Source organism: Gekko japonicus, unplaced genomic scaffold (assembly GCF_001447785.1).
Source record: "Gekko japonicus isolate JY-2015 unplaced genomic scaffold, Gekko_japonicus_V1.1 scaffold135, whole genome shotgun sequence".
NCBI lineage: Eukaryota > Metazoa > Chordata > Lepidosauria > Squamata > Gekkonidae > Gekko > Gekko japonicus.
This window is the reverse complement of record NW_015175359.1, coordinates 1-10,212: the sequence shown is the minus strand read 5'-3', so window position 1 is coordinate 10,212 and position 10,212 is coordinate 1. Positions and strand designations below refer to the sequence as shown.

Sequence of the window (10,212 nt, the reverse complement as noted above, 5' to 3'; positions counted from 1 at the left end):
GGTTCCTCTTGAAAGCGAAAGGGATTTTTGCGCCCACTCCCCAATCACACGCCGGCCCCACTGCGCATGACCAAGGGAGGGGCACGACAACCCCACCAGTTCTCTTCTGACGGCTGCGCTGGTAGGATCTTCTCCGCTTCGAAGAAGATAAACAGGTTGCTTACCTGTAACGGATGATCTTCAAGTGGTCATCTGTGCATTCCCACCACCCGCTCTCCTTCCCCTCTGCTTTCAGTCCTTTCCTTTTTACTACTCTGAGACTGATGGCAGCAGTCAGAAGGAACTGGCGGGATTGTCGTGCCCCTCCCTTGGTCATGCGCAGTGGGGCTGGTGCGTAACTGGGGAGCGGGCGCAAAAATCCCTTTCGCTTTCAAGAGGAACCAATCGAGGTTGGTGCAGGCACACTATATCCCACAGGTGTGAATGCACAGATGACCACTCGAAGATCATCAGTTACAGGTAAGCAACCCTGTTTTTCAGATTTCGCCTACACAAAGAATTTAGTAAGCGACCTTGATGCATTTCTTATCCTGCCCTTCCTCCAAGGAGCTCAGGTGGCAACTGTGGTTCTCCCCCCTTCTCCACTATATTCTTATAACCATCCTGTGAGGCAGGTTAGGCTTGGTGAGGATGACCGGACCAAAGCTGATTCACGTTTGAAAGAATTAAATCCAAATAACGGGGGGGGGGGATTTCTAAATAAATGCTCAGTATTATTGTAGCTCTGCCAGCCAGATCATGGTAGGTTTATAGGACATGCAAGGATCCAGCAGCTTAGCAATCTGTAGGGCAGATCAGCACACTGGTACAGGGCAGGGGGTCAAGGGCTGCAAAAGTCATTACCTTGAAGACCTTGAGGACACGCCAGTAGCAGGGTTTCCTCCTCCACTTCCTGTAATCCAGGGGGTTCATGGAATGCGTCAGGATCTGGAGCGTGCTCTCCTCCAAGGGCAGCAAGGGCTGGTATTCTTCCCCTGAGAGGAAGAACGTAGATCCGCCTGAGCTTCCTGGATCCTCCAGGCAAGCAGAAAGGATAAGGGGTGCCTAATCTAGTCTGAAGTCTACCAGCAAGGAAAAATTTGCAGGACTAGAAAACGTATCACCTGCCTCTTAATCAACCCGTAACTTAATCTGCATGTTGCTGCTTTTCCCACCAGTATGCTTTGGAGAGTCTGAACAGTGGGTGAGATTTCCAAATCCTCCCCTTCCCAGATTTCTCTCACTTGTACTTTAGCTATTGCCATATTGATCGTTGTGTTTTACTATGCCATTAATCTTTTAGGTTCAGCATTAAGTTGTCATTTTATCCCATTTAGTTTCTATCTTAGCAACAGTGATTCTATTTGTCTGTCTTTTGGTTTTAACTTTTGACTGCTAAATTACTGTGTTACGAAATGCCTGCGCTTTTGTAAAGGTCAGCAGTACAAAAGCCCCTCTGAACTTGAATAATAAGCACTGGAGATGCTCTTGCACAGTTCCTTTGGAGAAGCCATTTGGGGATTTGCAAAGAACTGTGGTCTTACTGTAGTCTCCTCCACTGAAGCTTGAGGAGTCCCCATCTTCAGAGTCTCTTGGAAGCTCTGCAGAAAGATAAAGAGTAAAACCCTGTTACAGACAAGCAGGAGGAGGAGGTAGAAGAGTGGACTGCTCCCCTTCGGGGTGCAGACGGTGGAGTCCAGCTTTCTGTGATCCTTCACATTTAAATTTAAAGTAACTCCATCCAAGTAGAAAACAAGCTTAACAGGAAGGAAAGGCTCTACTTCCTCTCTTGGTTTGCTGTGCGGGTTTTCTATTTGTAGGGAGCTTTTAATACTGGGGGAGGGGGGGGGGGGGTACTGTGTAGTCTGAACTGGTCCAGCTGTTCTACCTCTTCAAATCCAGCCACTTCATTCACTAGGAAGAATCTGAGGGGAGCATGAACAGATGAACATATCTGAGATGCATACTGCTTGCATCCTCACCTGGTTCCGTAGGAGCAGAAGAGGCCAGGTTCTCCCTGCGCTGCCTTTTGTGCAGCCACGTACTGACCACTACTGTCAAGACGTAGAAGATGTAGAGCCCAATGTAACCTGCCAGAGTGAGGAAGAGAGAGATTATTTCACTACAGAACATGCCTCCCTTTTCACCCACCATCAGAGCCACCACCTCTCTTTGTCCCTAGCTCACATGCAAACTCCAGTCTCCAAGGAAACTTCTTAAACTGCTTATTTTGAATAATTTTTTCTGCTTTCTTTGCTTGTAGGGACGCATGTCCCCAGACGTTTTCAAGCAGAGAGGGCAAACAGTTTCATATTCATCTCCTGCGCCCATGCTAAAAAGGGATGAGCTAATGTCAGCCACTCATGCACTTTCACCAGATTTAAAGGGGAGAAGCTAATAGGAAAAAAACATGTATCCTGTTAGCTGGTTTCTTTTTTAATTCAAATTCGTTCAGTGCTTTATGGATTTCTGCATCTAAAGCTGCCTTCCTGCTGGGAGTGAGAGGGTGTGGAGGGGGAGATCCTTCTCAACATCCTGGTTTTATATGCGCTAGGAGGTGTTTCTTGTTTAAATATGTGGGAATATTTAAACATCCTGTTCCTCCACCAATTGCCTGAAGTGTCACAATCCAGGAACTGTTATAACACGTAATTCTGTTAAGTACTGTCCCAAGTGGTCCTAGTTTTTCCACAACCTCTTGTTCCTTGGCTCATATCTATGTTTAAAAAGATTCCTGAATATGTCTAGCAACAACTATTACCCATAACAGCTAAATGAAACCTCCATGTACAGAAGCAGTATATCTCTGAGTATCAGCCAAGGCTTTTATGTTTGGCTTTTGCACTTCCAGGGGGCTTCTGAATGGCTGCTGTTGGCAGAATGCTGGACAAGATGGGAGCCAGCAGAGCTTTTCTTAGGTTACTTACTCAGGGCTTCTGCCAGGGTGACCTTCTCAAAGTAGAGAGCCACGAACGTCAAAAACACAGCCACCATATAGAAGATGGCATCCCTGAGAAATGGCCTGGAGGCTGTGGTGAAAGGTCTCACTATGGCTATACCTCCAGCCACTATGGTGGTGACAAAGATCCCAGCACCTGGGGGGTAGGGGAGAGAAGAAACAGTTAAACTCAAAAATTAAACAGTTAAACTCAAAAATTAAACAGTTAAACTCAAAAACAACCATCTCTCACCTTCCCTCCATCCCACCAGCAAGAAATGTGGTAAAAAGTGTGCAGTCAGGCAGTACAATAGACAGGGGAGAAGTGTGAACCAGACCTACATAAAAAGTCACTTCACTCATTACATGGCATGGGAAGACCAGGTTTTGTTCAGAGCCAGTTTGGTGTAGTGGTTAAGTGCACAGACTCTAATCTGGGAGAACCGGGTTTGATTCCCCCACTCTTCCACTCGCACCCGGCTGGATGACCTTGGGCAAGCCGTAGTTCTGATAAGAGCTGTTCTTGAAAAAAAAGAGCAGTTTCTGCCAGAGCTCTCTCAGCCCCGCCTACCTCACAGGGGGTGTCTGTTGTGGGGAGGGGAAGGGAAAGGAGTTTGTAAGCCGCTCTGAGACTCCTTCAGGTAGTGAAGGGCGGGGTATAAATCCAATCTCTTCTCTTCCTTCTTCATTATATATACAAATTTGTAAAAAAAATTACCCATCTCTCTTTATCTTACTCCCCCCCCCTTCATGTAAGGGGTTCAGGACGGCATATATGTCTGTCCCCCAACAACCTTGTGAGGGAGAGGGAGAAGAAGAGATTGTCCCAACAACTCCCAAGGAGCATCATGGCTGAGTGGAGACTTGAACTCGGGTTTCTCAAGCCCTCGTCTGTCCGCCATGTTGGTTCTTATATCCCACATGAACTTTGTGTAGCTTCTAAATCGTCTTTCAAAATAAAATAGCCAATTCTAAAGTTAAAGTTAAAAAGTATTAAAATCTCCTTAAAACAATGATTCATAACCAATGGCATATCAACAGTAAGCCTACCCCAAAACACACAAAAGAATACACACAGACAACACAACACTTAAAAGAAATCAAAAGTCTACAGAAAAGTTTTCACTTGAGACCTGAAACAGAATAGATGCCCAGTAAGTAAGCTGTGGGGGGAAGTGCCACTGCAGAAAAGGTCCTGCCTTTGGTAACCACCCAACATACCTCTCAGGGTAAGGGTACACAGAGAAGAACCTGTTCTGAAAGTCTCTGCTGGTGGGCAAGCTAACAGGTAAGGGGTCTTGTAAAATAGCACTTTACAGAATGCACACTCAGAGAGACACAGCCAACCCAAACTGCCCGACACTTACCCTGGACAACACATGATTGTCACATTCTCATATTATGTATCAGGTATACACCTAAGCAGAACATATAAAGGGAGTCAACTCACAAGGTTTCCCTCTTCCTTAAATGAAGGTTGAGAGAGAAGTCCTAACTCATGGCTTAAACTTTAACTTGGACACGTACAAGAAAACTGACAGGAAAAGGAGGGACTCAGCTACTTGGAGGATGCAGGAGACCAGGGAGAAAGAGGTATGGTGCAGATAGGTCTCCCTGACACAAGAAGAAAGCAACCCAGCAATTTTCCTAGAAGAGGCTGATGGAACAGACTGCCACCCAAGCAGGCAGCAGAAGGCGGGATGGTGCTAACAGAACCAGTGTGGTTAAGAGTGCTGGGCCAGGACCGAGAACAGCCATATTCAAATCCCCACTCCAGCAGGAGCCTTGGCCCTGTCAATCTCCCTCCGCTTAGGTCACAGGGTTGTTCTGAGGATAAAATGAACCACGTACACCGCCTTGAACTCCTTGGAGGAAGGGCAGAGCAGAGAACACAGATAAGACAAACAAACAGAAGTCATAGCAGGTTGGCTGTCCATACCAAAGAGGGCTCCAATGGCTAGGCCAGCTGTCCGTGGGTCGGAGAATGCCACCACAGCGCTGAAGACATCTGGTGCGCCATTCCCAAAGGCAAGAAAGGTGACACCATGGAGGGAAGTGCTAAGGAAGACCACACCACAGCTTGTCCCTCAGGGGTCCACCAGGGGAGACTTACATGCAACCAGGCTTAAGATGATTGCGAAGCCTGAACCATTGAGAGCAGCTATCCATGCTACAGAATATGAGAACAGGAAGCCTCTTTTGTGCTACCGTCCACCACCTGCCTTTCAGAATCTCTTCACAACACTCTGCAAAAGTGTCCCTATTGTGCCTTCTCTAAGTCCTCTCGTACACCTACATCTTTACGATCCATAGATCACAGCACACAAGTGTGTAGCCAGGGTCTGGTGCAGAATTTAGCCACCCAGAACCTTCATTTCATATACATTGATATTCCCTTTTGGCCAAAGATGTGTCTTGAAAACACGCAGGCGAGGGGGAAGCTCAGAATCCAGCAAGGGGGCAAGACAGGGAGAAAAGGCCTCTATTATGCATCCGCTTCATTCTCCTGCCCATAGCTATCGAAAGCAAAATAAATTATTCAACACATGTATATGATTGATTGATTTAGATTGCAGAGATTAGCTTTCCTTGGCACCAGATCTGTATCTTTTTTTAACGCAGAGTTTTTAAAATTCCGTTTTTAGATGCAGATCATGAGAAGTCCCAGAATTTTATATGAGTTAGGGGCCAGCCTCAGAACAAGCATTCAGTCCCAGAACACTGGAAACACATCATAAAAGAGAATGTCTTTGAGAACATGAATTGGGCCCAATACAAAGCAGGGACAGGCCTACACACGTACTGCAGATTGATGTGATAAATCATGTGTTCATGACAGCCACTTAGATTTGTCTGAGTCTCCCCCCTTCTGCTGTAGCTCACAGTGGGACAGACCATTAGCTCATGCAGGAATGGCTGGAGTGAAAGCTGTGGCCAGTGTTCCCTCTAAGCTGAGTTAGTGTGAGCCAGCTCACAGTTTTTTAGCCTCCGGCTCACACATTTTTGCCTTCGCTCAGGAAGGAGGGCTCCAGAGCAAACTAATTTATGCAGCAGCCAAATTGCTCGCTCACAACTTTAATGCCAGGAGCTCACAAAGCAGCATTTTTGCTCACAAGACTCCACAACTTAGAGGGAACATTGCGAGCTCCATTCAGAATACAGCTCTGCTTTTGAAAATCAGCTGCCAGGTGTACGTTAATATGTGGATTTTCATTTTGGCATCTAGCACCTCAAGTTAAAGGCTGAAGGACTGTCTCCTCCCATATGCTCCTGTGCGCCAACTATGGCCATCAAGCAGCCATCTGCTGACTATCCCACCACTCAGGGTGGTCCACCTGGCATCAACCACAGCCTTATGCTTCCAGGTGGGCTTCTTATTTACAAGCACAGCCCCAAAGCCACCACCCCTATGCCAACGCACCTGCATACAGGATTGCTGGTCCTCAACAAAGGAGGCACCGTCGAGACTTCACCCAGCACTTTTAAATTTCGGTCACCTCCAGGAAAAGGCACTAGAGACTAACGGACCCCCACACCCATTCCAAACCTACAGTGCCGGGACCAAGCAGTAAACGAGTTTATAAAAGGATACTGCTACATTGTGGGCCAGCTTCAGCTTGGTGGAGATTGCAGACAGATTGGGGCAGAAGCTGTAGAAAGAAAGCAGAGCAAGTTTTCAATGCCTTGTCTTTCCCCCGCCCCACACCTCTCAAAGCCAATTCAATCCCCCTTCTTTCCTGAAATCCTCTCCCCAATTTCAATTTACTTTATTAGTGTGATCCTGCTTGAGCATGACAAAGCAAACAATGGGAGCTGGTTGTTACATAAAAACAAAATGCCCGGTACTATGACAGGCTGGGTTGCATGTGGAGGAAAGCCAAGTACTTTGCAGGACTTTAAGGGGTGAGGTGCAATGCCTGAGTGTGCACCTTGATCAGGGAATCTGTGTCCACAAAGGTGGAACTTCTTCTTTTCCCAGAGGCATGCATGCCTCTATGGGAGTAAATAAAGGTATACACCCAGGGGTGCATCCCTAGGGTGGGACCTAAAGCTGCACAATGTCCTTTGGGCCAATTTCTTACAGCCCTTTCCCCCTGGCCTATGGTATCTCAAACTCCATGACTCAGAGAGGTGCCACCAGTCAGTGGTAGCAGGTCCCAGGTTCAATCTCCGGTATCTCCAGTTTAAAAGCACCTTGTGTGCTTGGAAAGCTCTTAGAGAGCTGCTGCCAGTGAGAACAAACAGATGGACCAATGGACTGACATGGTGTAAGGCAGTTTCATATAAGTTACAAGTTCACATACTCTATCCAACACAATGCAATGGACACCATTCTGAGCCTGCGCCAGTCTTCGTTGGGTCATTTTGGTTATATGAGAAGATGGCCATTCTGACCCTGCCCTTCCTGTGAGGCATCTGGCTGGCTTCTGATGGAAACTGTCCACATGGACTTTTGGTCTGATCCAGAAAGCTGTGATCCTACCCTTTAAGCGCATAAGCAGAAATGGCCAAGGGAAAATGAGTTGATCTTTAGGGATGTAAGCCCATATCCAACCACACAGGTAAGAAAACTTGTGTCCTTATGTTTTCTTAACAGGGAGTGGGGCTTCTTCCAGTTCCTCCCTCCCTCTGCATCATGCTGAACCCTGCCCACACCCATTCCAAACCTACACTGCCGAGACCACGCAGTAAACGAGTTTATAAAAGGATACTGCTACATTGTGGGCCAGCTTCAGCTTGGTGGAGATTGCAGACAGATTGGGGCAGAAGCTGTAGAAAGAAAGCAGAGCAAGTTTTCAATGCCTTGTCTTTCCCCCGCCCCACACCTCTCAAAGCCAATTCAATCCCCCTTCTTTCCTGAAATCCTCTCCCCAATTTCAATTTACTTTATTAGTGTGATTCTGCTTGAGCATGACAAAGCAAACAATGGGAGCTGGTTGTTACATAAAAACAAAATGCCCGGTACTATGACAGGCTGGATTGCATGTGGGGGAAAGCCAAGTACTTTGCAGGACTTTAAGGGGTGAGGTGCAGTGCATGAGTGTGCACCTTGATCAGGGAATCTGTGTCCACAAATGTGGAACTTCTTCTCTTCCCAGAGGCATGCATGCCTCTATGGGAGTAAATAAAGGTATTCACCCAGGGGTGCATCCCCAGGGTGGGACCTAAAGCTGCACGATGTCCTTTGGGCCAATTTCCTACAGCCCTTTCCCCTTGGCCTATGGTATCTCAAACTCCATGACTCAGAGAGGTGCCACCAGTCAGTGGTAGCAGGTCCCAGGTTCAATCTCCGGTATCTCCAGTTTAAAAGCACCTTGTGTGCTTGGAAAGCTCTTAGAGAGCTGCTGCCAGTGAGAACAAACAGATGGACCAATGGACTGACATGGTGTAAGGCAGTTTCATATAAGTTACGAGTTCACATACTCTATCCAACACAATGCAGTGGACGCCATTCTGAGCCTGCGCCAGTCTTCATTGGATCATTTTGGTTATATGAGAAGATGGCCATTCTGACCCTGCCCTTCCTGTGAGGCATCTGGCTGGCTTCTGATGGAAACTGTCCACATGGACTTTTGGTCTGATCCAGAAAGCTGTGATCCTACCCTTTAAGAGCATAAGCAGAGATGGCCAAGGGAAAATGAGTTGATCTTTAGGGATGTAAGCCCATATCCAACCACACAGGTAAGAAAACTTGTGTCCTTATGTTTTCTTAACAGGGAGTGGGGCTTCTTCCAGTTCCTCCCTCCCTCTGCATCATGCTGAACCCCCTAAGATTTTGAATGGGGGGGATCAGCAGACCCTAAGGAACAGCATAATAGGGGTCTGTAGTGGGAGGGAGGGAAAAATCAGCAGAAGTCACCACCCATTCTTAAGAAAACTTAAGTGCCTCTAAATATTGGTAATGCAATTGAATCCATGCCACTGAATCAAGCTGGATTTATTCAGGTTACTGACTGTGGATCAAGCATTTAAATATACTTACCATGTGCACTGGCCTCTTTGCATACACCATTATAACACCAGGAGTAGACTCACAACAGACAAACTGCATGTTTAAATCTTCCCCATATTAAAAAGGAGAAAACCCTCCTTGCATACACAGAAAATGTGCCCCAGTCACAAATTGCTGGTGTGCTAGTTTACCTTCAGTCACACCGTGAAGATTCTTGGGCTGTGGTGGCAGTTGCTGCCAAAGCAACATTTTTTAAAAATCTGCACAGCCAATCAAATCTCCAATGACATGGTGAGAGAAGATAGATTAATTAAAGGTCTTAAAGGGAAAGGGAAGAATTTAAACTGCAAGCTTTTGCAGACGACCTGGTTTTTATTTTAGAAGAACCTTTGACCTCCTCAAAACAACTTTTAGCTACCTTATTACAATTTGGGCAGGCAGCTGGCTTTAAAATCAACTTTAAAAAGACAAAATTCCTCTTTAAAAATTGCACTAAAGACCAAACACAACAACTACATGAAATTTCGGGCATTGAGGTTTGCAAGAAAGTTAAATACCTAGGAATCACTATTATCTAACAGATCATTATTTGAGGATAATTATAAGAAACTCAGAAATCAAGAAGGATTTGGAGAAATGGAAGGGGATGCAAATATCTTTAATGAGCAGAATAGCAACAGTTAAAATGAATATTCTCCCACGTCTTATATTCCTCTTTCAAACACTCCCAATTCTGAGAAACCAGCAATATTTTAAAGATTTAGATAAAGTAATAAGCCAATTTATTTGGCAATCTAAAAGAGCTAGAATAAAGCTGAAGGCAATGCAAGATAGGAAGGAAAGAGGTGGTTTTGCGCTTACAGATTGGGCCCTATACTACAAAGCAACATATTTGGTTTGGACAAAAGATTGGATAATATTGGATAACGTAAGAACCCTAAAATTAGAAGGGCATGACTTGTTAATGGGATGGCATGCATACGTTTGGTATGGTAAAGATAGGGGGAACTTTAAGCATATTGGATTAGAGGGTCACGCATAAAAATATGGGAAGAAATAAAACAACGCTATTACATGAAAACCCATAAGTGGGTTTCGCCTTTGGAAGCATTTATAAAACAGACAGTATATACTAAACATACACTGTGGAGATATGAAGACTTACTAAATAGCAAAAATAATTTGAAATCATTAGACACACTACAAAAACAAAATACTGATTTGACATGGTGGGACAGACTGCAATTGGAATCAAAGTATAAGAAGGATAAAAATTACAGCTTTTATGAAAAATCAGTAGACTGATAAAATATGGCTATACACAGACGAAAAACTTATAAAG

General features: G+C 45.4%; 1 protein-coding gene across 1 annotated transcript in view; it reads right to left on the bottom strand.

Moving 5' to 3' along the window:
- The window catches only part of SLC8B1 (solute carrier family 8 (sodium/lithium/calcium exchanger), member B1), a gene marked incomplete at its 5' end in the record, with an annotated part of 16,718 nt that extends 9,031 nt beyond the window's left edge, over positions 1 to 7,687 (bottom strand). The window contains 6 exons of the mRNA XM_015425288.1: positions 844 to 974; positions 1,524 to 1,580; positions 1,962 to 2,069; positions 2,907 to 3,074; positions 4,857 to 4,963; positions 7,631 to 7,687. Of these exons, the coding sequence (XP_015280774.1) occupies positions 844 to 974; positions 1,524 to 1,580; positions 1,962 to 2,069; positions 2,907 to 3,074; positions 4,857 to 4,963; positions 7,631 to 7,687 (628 nt within the window). The remainder of the gene's footprint in view (positions 1 to 843; positions 975 to 1,523; positions 1,581 to 1,961; positions 2,070 to 2,906; positions 3,075 to 4,856; positions 4,964 to 7,630) is intronic.
- Positions 7,688 to 10,212: the final 2,525 nt, after the last annotated feature.